The 18,319-nt window shown below is 40.8% G+C and overlaps 1 protein-coding gene across 6 annotated transcripts in view; it reads left to right on the top strand.

Annotated features, from left to right (window-relative positions):
• Positions 1–18,319, top strand: part of USP34 (ubiquitin specific peptidase 34) — a 285,331-nt gene that overhangs the window by 64,601 nt on the left and 202,411 nt on the right. For 5 of the 6 annotated variants that reach the window (XM_007970503.3, XM_073023027.1, XM_007970505.3 and 2 more), the window contains exons 3-5: positions 2,851–3,271; positions 12,954–13,004; positions 13,191–13,340. In XM_007970503.3, coding sequence (XP_007968694.3) covers positions 2,851–3,271; positions 12,954–13,004; positions 13,191–13,340 — 622 coding nt within the window. Of the gene's footprint in view, positions 1–2,850; positions 3,272–12,953; positions 13,005–13,190; positions 13,341–18,319 lie in introns of those variants that run through there. The other variant, XM_073023028.1, reaches the window with a different exon arrangement.

Genomic DNA, 18,319 nt, shown 5'->3' with positions numbered 1-18,319 from the left:
TAGTAGAGATGAGATTTCACCATGTTGGGCAGGCTGGTCTCAAACTCCTGACCTTAAGTGATCTGTCTGCCTCAGCCCCCCAAAGTGCTGGGATTACAGGCATGAGCCACCACACTCAGCCTGACCTCTTACTTTAAACCTGATTTTTCCTAAACATCAGAGGAAGAAGCTGTTAATCAGAAGAATTGGAGGAGAAATGTGTTTATTTTTCTTCTTGTGGGAGTTGTGATATTATAGAATTGTAAAGCTGGAGAGGTCTTAGAGGTAAAAATAAAAACCCTTTCATTTTGCCACAGATAAAAAAGATGTGATGCATTATTTATATATATTTACATAATTATATATTTCTGTGTGACAGAAATGCTCCAAAAGTAGTACTGTGTCTTAAAACAGCAGTAAACATTTATTATCCTCAAGTTTCAATGGGACAGGAATTTGGGACTCCTTTAGCTATTCGGTTCTGGGTTGGGTTTCTCATAATGTTTTAGTCAGGATGTTGGCCCGGTGATAGTCATGTAAAGGCTCATGCGGGGCTGGAGGATATACTTCCAAGTTGGCTTGCTTTAGTTAGTGATCAGGTTAGTGCTGGGTTTTTTTTTTTTTTTTTTTTTTTTTTTTTTTTTTTTTTGAGACAGAATCTTGCTTTGTCACCCAGACTGGAGTGCAGTGGCATCATCTCCTGCCTCAGCATCCTGAGTACCTGGGATTACAGGTGCCCACCACCACGCCTGGCTAATTTTTGTATTTTTAGTAGAGATGGGGCTTCACCATGTTGACCAGGCTGATCTTGAACTCCTGACTTCAGGTGTTCCACCCACCTCAGCCTCCCAAAGTGCTGGGATTACAGGTGTGAACCACCTCACCCGGCCTCAGTGCTGGTTGTTAATGGGAGGTCTTGGTACTTCCTCTTGTGAACTCCTAAAGGGCTGCTTGAGTGTTTTTCCGTGATAGGTGGCTTTCCCTAGAGTAAGTGATCCAAAAGAGAGCAAGGCAGAAGTGACAGTGTCTTTTATGACCTAGTCTCAGATGTCACACATTGTCACGTCTACCACATTCTATTCACTAGAAGTGAGTTCCATCTACACAGAAGAGTATCAAGTAATTTGTGGCTGTACTTCAAATTCACGCTTGGAGAAATAAAATTATTTCCACATGATCATACAGGGCATTGGTGATCTATTCAGACTACAATATAGATGTTTTGATGCTATTACTAGGTGCAGATTATAGATTATAGTTGCTTAGCTGTCATCTTTCATTGGATACAAGTATTAGAACCAGGTACTTGTGTGTGTATGGATTACCTATTGATTCACCAGACCATTCCCTGCCTTTTTTTGATACGTGATTTCGCTCTGTCACTCAGGCATGATCAGGGCTCACTGCTGTCTCAGCCACCTGGGCTCAAGCGTCTCGAATAGCTGGGACTGCAGGCACAAGCCATGATGCCTAGCTAATTCTTTTATTTTTTATTTTTTGTAGAGATAGGCCTCATTATGTTGCCCTGGCTTGTCTTGAGCTCCTGGACTTAAGTGATCCTCCCATCTTGGTCTCCCAGAGTGTTGGGATTACAGGTGTGAGCCACTGCACCTGGCTGAGATCCTTTTAATTATCTACATATGCCAGGCGTTGTGCTACTAACTGAACATGTCTAAGGAGAACTGGATTTGTTTGTAATACTTTTTTTTTTGAGACTGTGTTTTGGTCTTGTTGCCCAGGCTGGAGTGCAGTGGTGTAATCTTGGCTCACTACAACCTCCGCCTCCTGGGTTCAAGTGATTCTCCTACCTAAGCCTCCCAAGTAACTGGGATTACAGGTGCCCACAACCATACCTAGCTAATTTTTTTTGTATTTTTAGTAGAGACAGGGTTTCATCATGTGGATCATGCTGATTTCGAACTCCTGACCTCAAATGATCCACCTGCCTGGACCTTCCAAAGTACTGGGATTACAGGCATGAGCCACCGCGCCTGGCCGATCCTGTTTTTTATATATATGTATATTTTACAGGAGCTGGGGAGAGAAAGTGTGTGTGTGTTTTGTGCCTAAACACTTTTGATTTACCAGATAGTGTCAGAGCACCCCTCCCAAATAGTCTTCAAGGACATTAACTTAAAAATGTGGCTGTTGGCCGGGCGTGGTGGCTCAAGCCTGTAATCCCAGCACTTTGGGAGGCTGAGACGGGCGGATCACAAGGTCAGAAGATCGAGACCATCCTGGCTAAACCGGTGAAACCCCATCTCTACTAAAAAATACAAAAAAAAAAACTAGCCGGGCGAGGTGGCGGGCGCCTGTAGTCCCAGCTACTCGGGAGGCTGAGGCAGGAGAATGGCGTGAACCCGGGAGGCGGAGCTTGCAGTGAGCTGAGATCCGGCCACTGCACTCCAGCCTGGGTGACAGAGCAAGACTCCGTCTCAGAAAAAAAAAAAAAAAAATGTGGCTGTTTTATTAGTTGACAACAAAATTCCTTATATTAAATAGCTGGCTTTATTAGTAAGATATTTTGTTATAGCCAGTTTCCTAATAACTTGCTCAACATATATTGAGTACTTGATACTGGAGAAACAAAATGCCACAATTCTTGTTTTTAAATAGTTCCTTGTGTAGAAGGACAGACAAATCCATACATAAAACTGAAGATAATAGCTGTAAACCTAACATGATGACTTTATACTAAGATACCAGTTGTTGTTGCGATGCTATCTTTGTTATTAAGGTGTACCACAGCAGGAAGGAAAAAATAAAAGCAAGTCTACAAATAACTTAGTATTTGCTTACTTATTTTTTTTTTTATTAAAAAATACAACTGCTGCTCTATTACTAATTTATTCATTTTTTTTTCTCTTATAGGCAATGTCTATGCTGCTTCAAGGAATATAAGCATTTGGAGATTTTTAATCAAGTAGTGTGTGCACTTATTAACTTAGTGATTGCCCAAGTTCAAGTGCTCCGGGACCAGCTTTGTAAACATTGTACTACTATTAACATAGATTCCACGTGGCAAGATGAGAGTAATCAAGCAGAAGAACCACTGAATATAGATAGAGAGTGTAATGAAGGAAGTTCAGAAAGACAAAAATCAATAGAAAAAAAATCAAACTCTACAAGAATTTGTAATCTGACTGAGGAGGAATCTTCAAAGAGTTCTGATCCTTTTAGTTTATGGAGTACAGATGAGAAGGAAAAACTCTTACTGTGTGTGGCAAAAATTTTTCAAATTCAGTTTCCCTTATATACCGCTTACAAGCATAATACTCACCCTACTATTGAGGTATGTAAAAATAGCTGTTGTGAATTTTAAATAATACCAAGACTTGACTTGGCAGTCTGTTTCTCACTGATAAGTATGAAGACAGTTTTTGCTGGCAGAAAATCATTATTGTCACCAGAATTATTTAATGTTTCTCCAGAACTTTTTTTTTTTTAGCAGTTTGTGCTGCAGATTTGCTCAATATAGTTCATCCTATCAAGGAAAGATGTATACATTGAACTCAGAAAGTAAGCTGGTAGTGATCTAAACATTTTACTGGTATAGATCTATGCTTATTTTATGACTCTTAATAAAAGTTGGCCGGGTGTTGTGGCTCAAGCCTGTAATCTCAGCACTTTGGGAGGCTGAGACGGGATGATCACGAGGTCGAGATCGAGACCATCCTGGCTAACCTGGTGAAACCCCGTCTCTACTGAAAAATACAAAAAACTAGCCGGGCGAGGTGGCGGGCGCCTGTAGTCCCAGCTCCTCAGGAGGCTGAGGCAGGAGAATGGCGTAAACCCGGGAGGCGGAGTTTACAGTGAGCCGAGATCTGGCCACTGCACTCCAGCCTGGGCGACAGAGTGAGACTCCGCCTCAAAATAAATAAATAAATAAATAAATAATAGTTGAGGGAAAGGAAACACGTGGAATTTTAAATTTCATTCTTAGAAACAGTCTACAGACCAGAATTTGCTTTCATCAAGAGAAAAGCTTAGCAAATTATCTGTAATTAGTAGTTTCAAATAATAGTATTTTCTTTTGTAAGTTAAGATGTAGCCTTTGAGATGTCACAGTATAATTCTGCCATATTCTATTGTGCTGCTTTCTGTTACTTGAAGCAGTTCACAAGGGCAGCCCAGATTTAAAGGGGTAGTGAAGTAGACTCCATTTCTGGGGGGAGGAGAGGTGTAAAATTTCATTTTATATGTTATACATTCTGTTTCCTGTGCATCCTGGGAAATGAAGAGTTATGGCCATTAGAGAATCTACTATATTTTTTTGTTGTTGGTTTTAATCTGCCTTTTCTCTCTAGCTTACTTGTTCTGTAACCTTTATACTTCTCTTTCTTCGTGTGGAAAGTAGTAGTCCTTTACTGAGATATTTTCAGGTTGAATGGAGACTTGCTTGAAAACATAGCCTGAGGGCAGATATTTTCCCTGTTAGAATTCTTTGTAAGAATATTTTAAATCAGGCACACTTGGTTTCTCAAGTCACCCACTTGGCCTTCTTCCAAGTTGTAGTTTCGGTCCTTCTTTCTTTCCTTTCTTCCCTTACTGTTCTAAAAAGTTTTTTTTTTGTTTTGTTTTTGAGATAGTCTTGCTCTGTAGCCCAGGCTGGAGTGCAGTGGCGCGATCTCGGCTCACTGCAAGCTCCACCTCCCGGGTTCACACCATTCTCCTGCCTCAGCCTCCTGAGTAGCTGGGACTACAGGCGCCTGCCACCACGCCTGGCTAATTTTTTTCTTTGTATTTTTTAGTAGAGATGGGGTTTCACCCTTTTAGCCAGGATGGTCTCGATCTCCTGGCCTGATGATCCGCTCACCTCGGCCTCCCAAAGTGCTGGGATTACAGGCATGAGTCACTGCGCCCGGCCTCTAAAGCTTTTTGATAAACTTTCATTCACTCCTGCTCTAGGTGGGGGGAAAAAGAGTATTTAAAATCAGATTGTGCTCTGTCTTCTAAAAATCTTAACCTATGATCATCCAGTATAGAAACTGTTAATCTCTTATATGATATAAAATATATTAAATATTCTAAAAAAGTCATCTCAGTCTTTTTTCAACAAAAGAGAGTCCCATCAGGCAAACTTGAAACATTTAATCTACATAAACACATCTACATGGTGCTTTAGTATCTTAACTTGGTAATTGAAAGATGCTGAAAATAGTTTTCGTTAGGGACTTAGATATGTGAAATTCACAGAGATTTTTTCCAACTAAATTTCTTAATGATATAGAACTATAAGCAATACTGAATCTGCTGCTTCTAAAATAAACTTGCTTATCAGTGTTCTTTCTTATTTTCAAAAATGGTAATCTCTAAATGTAGGCATAATTACACTCCTCTACTTTCTTTGTTTTAAAGTTCTTTGTTATTACTCTTCTTGAGTATTTTATGTTACTCCTTGGTTGAAAGCAATGGTTTTGTGAGGTCTTTGAGGAAAATTCTAACAAAGAATACCCATAGATATAGTAAAAGAGTAACCTCCTTATACCAAATTCTATAATTTATTAGATATGTGCTTTTAAAATTTTCGTAATAGTTGTTTCCCAGGTTTCTGTTATGTTAATAATGATCTGTTACAAGTGCTCTAAAATTTCTAGTTTCTGTCCTAATGACGATTTAATTAAATGTGGTAAGTTGGGTCAACTGTTTCAGATGGTCCTAGATCAAACACTTGGTAGCATACATATTATAAAATTATATATATGTATAAATTTGTGTGTATATACACACAATTATTTTAAAGCAAATTATTATGAAATGTAATAAAGCTTACTAGAGATTTTTATCCCACTTTTCTTTGAGGAAATAGTCCACCCAGTCTTTTTTTTACTGCTGTGCTGTCCTTTCTGAAGCCTTTGATTTTGATTTTTAGTTAATATTTTTTAAAGAGGCACAACTTGGCGAAAATTTTTAGAAGGACAAGATTCAAAACTCATGTGTTAGTATTTTGATAGCTGTGTCTTTAGAAACCTACTCAACACTTTTATTTTATAGAAGAAGCAATTGGCCTACAAAGGCTAAAAGATTTGATCGGGCATATTGCTGAGAAGAGTCCTAGAATCCGGGTCTTACTCTACTGCACTACTTCTAAATCATTTTGAACGAATTACTGTATTCTAAATAATACGGAAATTTGGAGACCCTCCTTCTGTCTCTTCCTTCCTCTCTTTCCTGTTGTCCCCATCAAAGCTGATAATATTGTGAAAGGTTCGGTAATTGGACATAAGTAATATTAATTCAGAATAAAAAGGGGAAATGGCCTAGTTTTTTTTTCCCCCTTAGAAGACAGGGTCTTGCTCTCCCAGGCTGGAGTGCGGTGGTGTGATCATAGGTCACCGTAACCTTGAATTCCTGGGCTCAAACGATCCACCCACCTCAGCCTCCTAAGTAACTTGGACACTAGGCACCCACCACAGTGCCTGGCTAAGTTTATTTATTTTTTTTATTATTTTTACTTTAAGAGATGTGGTTTATCTGTGTTTATGGGGTTTATCGAGACCAGGCTGGTCTCGAACTCTTGGCCTCAGGTGATCCTCCTGCCTTGGCCTCCAAAGTGCTGGGATTACAGACTTGAGCCACGGTGCCTTGCCATGCTAGTTGCATTCTTTATCCTGAATAATTATGTGTAGTTCTGTGAAATGAGATATTGCCCTAGTGTTGTAAGTTTTTTCTAAGTATAGGGAAAAAGATTATGAAAATGATAGAAAGGGCCAGGTACAGTGGCTCACACCTGTAATCCCAGCATTTTTGGAAGCCAAGGCAAGAGGACCACTTGAAGACGGGAGTTCAAGTCTAGGCTGCGCAACATAGCAAGAGCTCATCTCTACAAAAGAAAAGAAAAAAAATTAACTGGGCATAGTGGTACATGCCTGTATTCCCAGCTACTTGGGAGGCTGAGGCAAAAGGATCACTTGAGCCAGGAGTTCAAGGCTGCCGTGAGCTATGATCATGCCTCTACATGACAGAGTGGGACCCTATCTTTAAAAAAGTAGAAAGGAGAGAAACCACTGCATTTATGTTAAATATACATATGGTATAATCAGACAGGTTATATACTTGAGGCGTTTATTTTTTAATTTTTTTTTTTTTGAGATGGAGTCTCGCTCGGTCGCCAGGCTAGAGTGCAATGGCGCAGTCTCAGCTCACTGCAACCTCTGCCTCCTGGGTTCAAGCGATACTCCTGCCTTACCCTCCCAAGTAGCTGGGACTACAGGCACGCACCACAATGCCCAGCTAATTTTTGTATTTTTAGTAGAGGTGGGGTTTCACCATGTTGGCCATGTAGGATGGTCTCGATCTCTTGACCTTGTGACCCGCCAGCCTTGGCCTCCCAAAGTGCTGGAATTATAGCCGCACCTGGCCTTATTTTTAAATTTTTGAATCAGGGTCTTCCTCTGTCACCCAGGCTGGAGGAGTACACTGGCACAATTATGATTCACTGTAGCCTTGAATTCCTGGGCTTAAGTAATCCTTCAACTTCAGTATCCTAAGTAGCTGGGAGTACAGGTGCAAGCCTCTATGCCTAGCTAGTTTTTTAATTTTTTTGAGGAGACAGGGTCTCGCTCTGTTGCCTGGGCTGGCTTTGAACTCCTGGCTTTGGGCAGTCCTCCTGCCTCAGCCTCCCAAAGTGCTGGGATTATGAGCATGAGCCACCACGACCAGCCAGTTTAGTATCTTTTAGAATAATTCCAATGTCGTACAATTATCACTACTAATTCCAACATCACTTACTGCCTTTTAAGTGAAAATTTTATTTGAGACATTGAGTTCTTCTTGATCATGGAGCAACATTTGCTTAATTTACATAGAATTGCCTTTCCTCTATAGTTACTCTTTTATTTCTCTCTGTTTTCTCTTTTAAAATAACCAAACAGGCCGGGCGCGGTGGCTCAAGCCTGTAATCCCAGCACTTTGGGAGGCCAAGGTGGGCGGATCACGAGGTCAGGAGATCGAGACCATCCTGGCTAACATGGTGAAACCCCGTCTCTACTAAAAATACAAAAAACTAGCCAGGTGGGTAGCTGGTGCCTGTAGTCCCAGCTACTCGGGAGGCTGAGGCAGGAGAATGGCGTAAACCTGGGAGGCGGAGCTTGCAGTGAGCTGAGATCCGGCCACTGCACTCCAGCCTGGGCGACAGAGAGAGACTCTGCCTCAAAAATAAATTAATAAATAAAAAAAAATAAATAACCAAATTTCTCTGCTATAAATAGGATGGGATCAACTCATGTAGTAAATGGGAGGTGTTTGAGGAAAAAAGCCCAAGACTTTAAAAATCATTGATAAGTTTATTAAGGCCTTTCTCAGGGATTACCTAAAATAAGAACTTTTGAAAAATACTGCCTTTTTTTTTTTTTGGGAGACAGAGTCTTGCACTGTCGCTGAGGCTGGAGTGCAGTGGCGTGATCTCAGCTCACTGCAACCTCCGCCTCCCAGGTACAAGCAATTCACCTGCCTCAGCCTCCCAAGTAGCTGGGATTACAGATGCTCGCCACCCGCCTGGCTAGTTTTTTTGTATTTTTAGTAGAGATGGGGTTTCACTATGTTGGGCAGGGTGGTCTCCACCTCCTGACCTCGTGATCCACCTGCCTCAGCCTTCCAACATGCTGGGATTACAGTCGTGAGCCACTGCACCCAGGGCCGTTAATTCATTTTTTAATGAGACTTCCTAGTGGTGTTAATGTTTTTTTAACCTATAGATCTGTGTTAATTTTTTATATACTACTAAAAATGCGATTATAACAATATTTTAGGATGCTAGCTTTATGTATTCAGATTAGAAATAGAGTGGTAAAACAGTTCCCCTGAATCACCAAAATAGATGTAATCAAACAGAACTCTGTTAGATTTTTTTTTTTTTTTTTTTTTTGAAACAGAGTTTTGATCTTGTCGCCCAGACTGGAGTGTGGTGGCATGATATCGGCTCACTGCAGCCTCCACCTCCCAGGATTCAAGTGATTCTCCTGCTTCAGCCTCCTGAGTAGCTGAGATTACAGGCGCACGCCGCCACACCCCGCTGATTTTTGTAGTTTTAGTAGAGACCACGTTAGGCTGCTCTTGAACTCCTGACCTCGTGATCCACCTGCCTAGGCCTCTCAGAGTGCTGGGATTACAAGCATGAGCCACTGCGCCGACCACTAGGAGATTTTTTAACTGTGTCCATTATAGGCACTAGAAATCTTGACTCTTAAAATTATAGCATGGTTCACCTGGTCCATGATTCCGTATTTAACAGTACCGCAGGAGGTCGTAAATTCTGGACTTTTTGAAGACCATGAAAAAGTTTGTTGAGACTAACATAAAACTTCGCCTCTGGCCCTGGTTGTCATAGCTAGGAGTGGATTTAGGAAGTTTAGTACACTTACTTTGAGAATTGATTTCTCTAAGGGCATTTTTTGTTTATTTTGAAATGTTCTGAGTTCTGTATGATTGCTTTCAGTCAATGGTTTTCAGACTTCATTTCAGCAGTGTAACTTAAATATCTAAAATAGGTGATGGCAATGAATGGGTTTCTTTGGTAGCTTTTTTCCGATGAAAGTTTCTGACTAGCTTTCTGATCATAAAAGCAGTATTTTCTCTCTCCCTCCCCTTTCTCCCTCCCCTTTCTCCTTCCCCTTTCTCCCTCCCCTTTCTCCCTCCCCTTTCTCCCTCCCCTTTCTCCCTCCCCTTTCTCCCTCCTTCCCCCACTTTTCCCTCCTTCCCCCACTTTCCCCTCCTTCCCCCACTTTCCCCTCCTTCCTCCCCCTTCCTCCCCCTTTCTCCCCCCTTCTCCTCCCTTCTCTCCCCTTCTCCTCCCTTCTCTCCCCTTCTCCTCCCTTCTCCCCCCTTCTCTCCGTCTCCTCCCTCTCTTTGTTCTCCCCCGCCTCTCTCCTCTGTGGCATGAACATGGCTCATTGCAGCCTAGACCTCCCAAGTTCATGCAATGCTCTCACCTCAGCCTCCTGAGTATCTGGGAGGACAGATATGCACCACCATGCCTGGCTAATATTTTAAAATTTTTAATAGAGATTGAGTCTCGCCCATGTGTACCAGGCTAGTCTTGAACTCCTGGGTTCAAGCAGTCCTCCTGCCTCAGCCTCCCAAAGTGCTGGGATTACAGGTGTGAGCCACCGTGCCCAACCTAAAAGCAATCTTTTTTTTGGAGATGGAGTCTCACTCTGTCGCCCAAGCTAGAGTGCAGTGGTGTGATCTCAGCTCACTGCAGCCCACTCTCCTGGGTTCAAGTGATTCTTGTGCCTCAGCCTCCTGAACAGCTGGGATTACAGGTGTACGCCACCACCCCTGGTTAGTTTTTCTTTCTTTCTTTCTTTTTTTTTTTTTGAGACGGAGGCTTGCTCTGTCGTCTAGGCTGGAGTTCAGTGGTGCGATTTCAGCTTACTGCATTCTTCGCCTCCCGGGTTCAAGCAGTTCCACTGCCTCAGCCTCCTGAGGAGCTGGGACTACTGGTGTGTGCCACCACGCCCAGCTAATTTTTGTAATTTTAATAGAGACGGGGTTTTACCATGTTGGCCAGGATGGTCTCAATCTCCTGACCTCGTGATCCGCCCACCTTGGCCTCCCAAAGTGCTGGGATTACAGGTGTGAGCCATTGCACACTTTATTAGAGATGGCGGTTTTACCATGTTGGCCAGGCTGGTCTTGAACTCCTGACCTCAAGTAATTCGCTGGCCTCAGCCTCCCAAAGTGTTGGGATTCTAAATGTGAGCCATTGGGCCTGGTCAAAAGCAATCTTTTCAGTGTGGATTTTTTTTTTTTTTTTTTTGAGATGGAGTCTTGCTCATCGCCCAGGCTGGAGTGCGGTGGCGCAATCTCGGCTCACTGCAAGCTCCACCTCCTGGGTTCATGCCATTCTCCTGTCTTAGCCTCCCGAGTAGCTGGGACTACAGGTGCCCACCACCACGCCTAGGTAATTTTTTGTATTTTTGGTAGAGACGGGGGTTTCACCTTGTTAGCCAGGATGGTCTCGATCTCCTGACCTCGTGTTCCGCCCGCGTCGGCCTCCCAAAGTGCTGAGATTACACGCTTGAGCCACCGCGCCTGGCCTTTTTATTTTTTTGAGATGGAGCCTCATTTTGTCTCCCAGACTGGAGTGCAGTGGTGTGATTGCGGCTCACTGCAACCTCTGCCTCCTGGGTTCAAGCAATTCTCCTTCCTCAGCCTCCCAAGTAGCTGGGTTTACACGTGTCTACCACCACACCTGGCTAATTTTTGTATTTTTAGTAGAGACAGGGTTTCAGTATGTTGGCCAGACTGGTCTAGAACTCCTGATCTCGAGTGATCTGCCCACCTCGGCCTCCCAAAGTGCTGGGATTACATGCGTGAGCCGCCATGCCTGGCCTCTGTGTGAAAAATTAAATACAGAATATACAAAATACAGACTTTGAAAGGCCTTTTAACTTGTCTTTTTTCTTTTCTCTTCTCTAAAAAACACATAAGTTCAGATATTTCCAAATCTAAAAATTATGAAGATCGGATCATCATAAATTTTCTTCTTTCAGAAATGTAACATAGGTGTTTTGTCTGTACATAAGATTTTGCCTTATTTTCAGACAGCCTTTTAAAGGTATAACCATAAAAATCACTTGATTATATAGTTTATTTTCAGTAGATTTACAGAGTTGTGCAACCATCATCACATTCTAATTTTAGAGTATTTCCATCATCCCCCAAAGATCACTCATGCCTGTTTCACCTTATTGTAAAGAGTTAGGGCTAGGTGAGGTGTCTCATGCCTGTAATCCCAGCACTTTGGGAGGCCAAGGCGGGCGGATCACAAACAAGGTCAGGAGATCGAGACCATCCTGGCTAACATGGTGAAACCCCCGTCTCTACCAAAAATACAAAAAATTAGCGGGGCATGGTGGTGGGCGCCTGTAGTCCCACCTATTCTGGAGGCTGAGGCAGGAGAATGGCGTGAACTTCGGAGGCGGAGCTTGCAGTGATCTGAGATCTCAGTACTGCACTTGAGCCTGGGCGACAGTGCGAGACTCTGTCTCAAAAAAAAAAAAAAAAAAAAAATTAGCTGGAATGGTTATGCCACCATCAAATTGATGGATGTCAGTTGTTACTAATTATGGGTTAATGAGCATTGTTATGCATTTATTTTCTAGTACTACTGTGATTAGTTCCTTAGGACAAAAAGCTAGAATTGCTGGGTTAAAGGAATGTATATTTTAAATATTGATGAATATTGCCAAATTGCCTTCCAAAAAGTTCATACGAACTTATACTCACCAACAATGGATAACTTTGCTTTTAGGCAGTTTAAATCTTACGCATGGAAAGCACATTGTATAACTCTTCAGTGTACCTCTAGGGAATTCCAGAGCACAGTTTCAAAAACTATGAAAAAGTTTGTTGAGAAACTTTCCAAAACTCAGAAACCACTTAACTGTAATGTATTTTTATCAGAATTACCTTGAGTTTTATTTTAAACTTTTTTTTTTGTTTGTTTTGGAGACAGTTGTGCTCTGTCACCCAGGCTGGAGTGCAACGGCGTGATTTCGGCTCACTGCAACCTCTGCCTCCCAGGTTCAAGCCATTCTTGTGCCCTCAGTCTCCTGAGTATTATAGGTGCCTGCCACCACACTGGCAATTTTTTTTATTTTTAGTAGAGACAGGGTTTTACCATGTTGGTCGGGCTGATCTCGAATTCCTGACCTCAGGTGATCCACCCACCTCAGCCTCCGAAAGTGCTGAGATTTTAAACATTTATGTTTTTAAGGCAAGGTTACTTAATGTTTAATAAGGCAAAATAGTGCGTAGTATGTACTGTGGAATGGTTTCTATTTAAAGGAGGACTAAAATATACCTTAGAGCTGAATAATATTAGCTTCAGTTAGGAGTATCACTGTTTATTAGGAGTAATTGCAGAATAATCTGTTTATTCAGTTTTTATAAAATCAGTCTTATAGAATTGTATTTTTTAAAGATTGGTAGTTGTAACCTAATTTTATTTGCTTTTTTTTTAAAATTAGGATATATCAACTCAAGAAAGTAACATATTAGGGGCATTCTGTGATATGAATGTAAGTGTTTACCTTTTTTATTCTTTTATGGAAAATATTATTTTTCTTTTTTTTAACAAAGCCTCATCCATATGTTTTATTATTTTTGTATGTCTTTTGAGTTTCTCATCAGTATCTTTCCAGTATTGCTAATAAGATAATAATTATTCGTGTGTTTTCAAATAATGGCATATTTTATTTTCCCAGGATGTAGAAGTACCATTGCATTTGCTTCGTTATGTATGTTTGTTTTGTGGGAAAAATGGCCTTTCTCTCATGAAGGATTGCTTTGAATATGGAACTCCTGAAACTTTGCCATTTCTTATAGCACATGCGTTTATTACAGTTGTGTCTAATGTAAGTATTGTTTTGAATTGATCTTAATTTGGGAGCAATGTCTAGCATATCAGTAACATGAATTTTATGCTCTGAAAAGGTTTTGAATGATTTGCATGTATAATTTTTTTTTTTTGGTTTTGACAAAATGAGTACAGAAACATTTTAACAGTCTTTATTATTAAGATTAGAGTTTGAATAAAATTTAAAGTTACTGTTTTAAAGCTAAAAGGAGTCATGGCTATAACTATCTATTTAATCTAAAATAGATAGGTGACGGTGCACAAAACTTTTGCTTTTTTATTTTTTAACTTTTTGTTTTGTTTTGTTTTGAGAGAGGGTCTCACTCTGTTGCCTAGGCTGCAGCTTCTACCTCCTGGGCTCAGGTGATCCTCCCACCTCACCCTCCTGAGTAGCTGGGACTAGAGGTGTGCACCACCATGCCTGGCTGAATTTTTGTACTTTTTTTTAGAGACAGGGTTTCACCATGTTGCCCAGGCCATTTTAAACTTGCTCTGCCTGGGATTCTGTCCTGGGAAATATTTGACTTTTTAGTTTATTGGTTACTTTAAATTATGCTTGCCTAGGTTACTATTGTAGTATGCCTGAATTCTCTCTATATTACACATGAAGATGTAACATTTCTTCTTGCCTTTGAAAATAGGGTAATTCTTCTGCATCCTGTGAATGTCAGTTTACTGGGAAGCACAGTGGATATGGAAAGAAAGATACTTTTATTTTTTTTCAGACAGTCTTGCTCTGTCCCCCAGGCTGGAGTGCAGTGGTGCAGTCTCAGCTCACTGCACCCTCTGCCTCCTGGGTTCAAGCGATTCTTCTGCCTCAGCCTCCCGAGTAGCTGGGACTATAGGCGTGAGCTACCATGCCTGGCTAATTTTTGTATTTTTAGTACATGTTGGCCAGGCTGGTCTCAAACTCCTGACCTCATGATCCACCCACCTTGGCCTCCCAAAGTGCTGGGATTACAGGCATGAGCCACCACGCCCGGCCTGGAAAGAAAGATATTTAAATACTCATGTATTAAAATTCATCCTTTAATAACCTATTCTGGTCATCATTTAAAAAATTGGTAAAGCAAAAGTTCAGTGTACCTTTACCAAACCCTAAAATCTTGTGTAATGGAATTACCTTAATTAATAGCTAATATCAGCTGTTTAAATTATCTATAAAATAAAAATATTGAGTGAAAAGGTACTCAACCAAACATTTTGTTGCATTGCTTCCAATGCTATGTGCTTTGCAGTGATGTCGTACATTGGAAACAACACTGACATTACTAAAATTGGTAATAAATGATTATTGTCAAGGTCATTTTTAGTTAAAAAATTCCATGCATTCTGATAGGTTGAAAATATTACATACAGTAGTAGTATATAGCATGTAGGTTAATAATGTAGCTTTTTTTTTTTTGAGACGGAGTCTCGCTCTGTTGCCCAGGCTGGAGTGCAGTGGCGTGATCTTGGCTCACTGTAAGCTCCGCTTCCCGGGTTCATGCCATTCTTCTGCCTCAGCCTCCCGAGTAGCTGGGACTACAGGCAGCCACCACCACATCTGGCTAATTTTTTGTATTTATTTTTTTAGTAGAGACAAGGTTTCACTGTATTAGCCAGGATGGTCTTGATCTGCTGACATTGTGATCTGCCCACCTCGGCCTCCCAAAGTGCTGGGATTACAGGCGTGAGCCCCTGCGCCCTACCTTTTTTTAGACAGAGTCTGGCTCTGTTGCCCAGGCTGGAGTGCAGTGGCATGATCTGGCTCACTGCAACCTCCGTCTCCCGGATTTAAGCGATTCTCCTGCTTCAGCCTCCCGAATAGCTGGGACTACAGGTGCATGCCACTATGCCTGGTTAATTTTTGTATTTTTAATAGAGATGGGGTTTCACTATGTTGTCTAGGCTGGTCTCAAACTCCTAACCTCAGGTGATCCTCCCACCTCAGCCTCCCAAAGTGCTGGGATTACGAGCGTGAGCCACTGTGTGTGATCTAAGCCTTAATTTTTTTCATTTGCAAAACGGGAATGATGATGGTATCCATCTACCTTAGAGGATTGTTGTGAGGTTTAAAATGAGAAAGATTTTAAGCTCATAATGTAGCACTTGACATATAAAGTATGTAGTAACTGGTAGCTTTTACTAACTTCGGCTGTTATTAAATACTTAAGTGATCCTGTTATTCTGATTGAACTTACTTGTTTGATAGGAAGTTTTATGTACTTTGGCATTGTCTGAGAGAAAATATCTCAGTTAAGTGAAATGCTGTGATAACATTTTTAGTTTACACTATGGTAATTTTGGAGAGGGCATATAATTTTGAAACACCAAATTATCAAAGGGTTTACTTAATCAGGAATATTACATAAACCTGAATTAAACTGTTTCTTGAATTTATTTGTACTAATTTTTGGTTAACAGTCTAGTATGGAAGGCTTCTTAAAGAGTTTATTACTGTATGTTTGTAAGTTATTGTTTACGGATTTTTTTTTCCTTTATCTATTTTTTTGAGACAGAGTCTCACTCTGTCACCCGGGCTAGAGTGCAGTGGCACGATCTTGGCTTACTGCAGCGTCCACCTCCCGAGTTCAAGCGATTGTCCTGCCTCAGCCTCCCTAGTGGCTGGGATAACTAGTGCATGATACCACACCCGGCTAATTTTTGTGTTTTTGGTAGACACGGGGTTTCGCCATGTTGTCCAGGCTGGTCTCAAAATCCTGTCCTCCCATGATCTGCCCACCTCGGCCTCCCAGAGTGCTGGGATTACAGGCTTGAGCCACTGCACCTGGCCTTTGTTTTGGTTTTGTTTTTGTTTTGAGAGAGAGGTCTGCTGTGCGGTAGCATAATAGCAGCTCACTGCAGCGTTAACCTCCTAGGCTCAAGCAAACCTCCCGTGTCAGCCTCCCAAGTACCTGCAACTAAAGGTGCATGTCACCATGCCTGGCTAAATTAAAAATTGTTTTTGTAGAGATGGAGTTACACTGTTGCCCAACCTGTATAGTTACCCTTTACTAAATAGCAAGGTTTAGGCTTAGATTCTGTTTTGTCTTTCTCTTCAGCTCTTTTATGACTGCTAATTAGTGGGCTGTTGACAATTTGCATAGTTTTCTTTATCTTGCAACTCAACTGAGGCCATCAAAGCAAAGTTGTACTATTTAAATTAATAATGTATTTTTTGAACACCATAATACTATAATACTATATAATTTGTGTTTGTTAATTTTCTGAGAATAATAACTCAATGGAGTTAAGCTTTAATTGGCATCTTTTCCTTATAAAAAATATTTTAGATTGGCTCTCTGCAAGTTAATTTTTCATATAGCTAATATTTTAGTGTACATTAACAGTTTAGAGTTCTTTTTGTAATCAAGCTTACTACAAAAGTTGTGCTTTATTTATTTATTTCATAGTAATTTCCTCTAGTGGGTCATTGTATAAACCCTAATCATTTTTATATGTTCATTCCTTTTCTTGCGAAGTGGGCAACTTGTTTAGCCATGGTGTTTTGGCTTCAATAGGGTGAGGTCTCTATTTGGGAATCTCTGAATTTCACAGGAAGGAGTAGAACTATATTTAGCAATGAAAAAAAATAGCATTAGATTTTAGGGCAATCCTTTGTAAAGAAAAGAAAATAACTCATAAATAACTTATGGCAAGACAGATAAGGGCTGACATTACTGAATAACTCTTTTTCTCAGTTTATTATAGTAAATTACACATTCAGAAGAGAACATGTTTATAGCATTTCCTGGGATTCAGGAAATGATCCCATTCTGTTTATTTTCTAGGATGGTTTCCTCCTCACTTAAAGAAAAAAAATCTGTATATTTATTTTGAGACTGGCTAATTTTTATGTTTTTGGTAGAGACAGTGTTTCACCATGTTCCCCAGGCTGGTCTTGAACTCCTGGGCTCAAATGATCTGCCTGTCTCGGCCTCCTAAAGTGCTGGGATTACAGGTGTGTGCCGCTGCACCTGGCTGATTTCCTCACTCTTACTGAGGAAAGGTAACTTTGTCAGATGGTGTTATTTTTTTGGTTTTTTTGAAACGGAGTCTCACTCTGTTGCCAGGCTGGATTGCAGTGGCACGATCTCTGCTTACTGCAGCCTCCGCCTCCTGGGTTCAAGCAATTCTCCTGCCTCAGCTTCCTGAGTAGCTGGAACTACAGGCACGCACCACCACGTCAAGCTAATTTTTGTATTTTTAGTAGAGATGGGGTTTCGCCATGTTGGCCAGGATGGTCTCGATCTCTTGACCTTGTGATGCCTCCACCTCAGCCTCCCAGAGTGCTGGGATTACAGGTGTGAGCCACCGCGTCTGACTCGTGAGTTATTTTTTAGAACCTGAATCTAGAATCCTGAAATTGCATCTCAGGAAAACTCACTCTGCTCTGGGTTTGAATTATCAACAAAGAAAGGAAATTCTTACCTTATCAGATTAAGGTTCAAATCTGATAACAACATCAAGCCCATACATTTATTTCAATCTCAAAAACTTTAACAGATTCTTAACTACAACTTCAGCAATTCTTAACTAGCTCTGAGTTTTAGGAGATATCTCAGTTTGCACAAATATTATTCCACCTATTATATGGATCGTTCTTTAATAACAGCTGTACCCACAAGAAAACAATGAAGATCTTTATATAGTTTTCTTACTTTGCAAATGCAGTTTACTAACATTTAACACAGCTTAGAGAAATAGAACACAGAGACACACAAGTTTCTCCACTGAGACCCAAATGAAAGTTAATTTTACTTTTGTTGAGTTACATTTGGTTTTAGCTTACAGTATCGTTCCTCAGTCCTCAGCTCTTTGCCTGAGTTTGTCATCTCATAGATTACACCTTTTATTTATAAAGAATCCAATAGAGACGAGGGATTTATTTTGTTATGGAGGAGAAAGAAGTGCAAATGAGGCTTAACAAAAGAACGTCACACAAAATATGCTTTAGACAAATTATTAAGTAGGAGATGTAGGTCAAAGGTATAC

The sequence above is a fragment of the Chlorocebus sabaeus genome, chromosome 14 (assembly GCF_047675955.1).
Source record: "Chlorocebus sabaeus isolate Y175 chromosome 14, mChlSab1.0.hap1, whole genome shotgun sequence".
NCBI lineage: Eukaryota > Metazoa > Chordata > Mammalia > Primates > Cercopithecidae > Chlorocebus > Chlorocebus sabaeus.
This window is presented reverse-complemented; position numbering and strand designations above follow the sequence as displayed.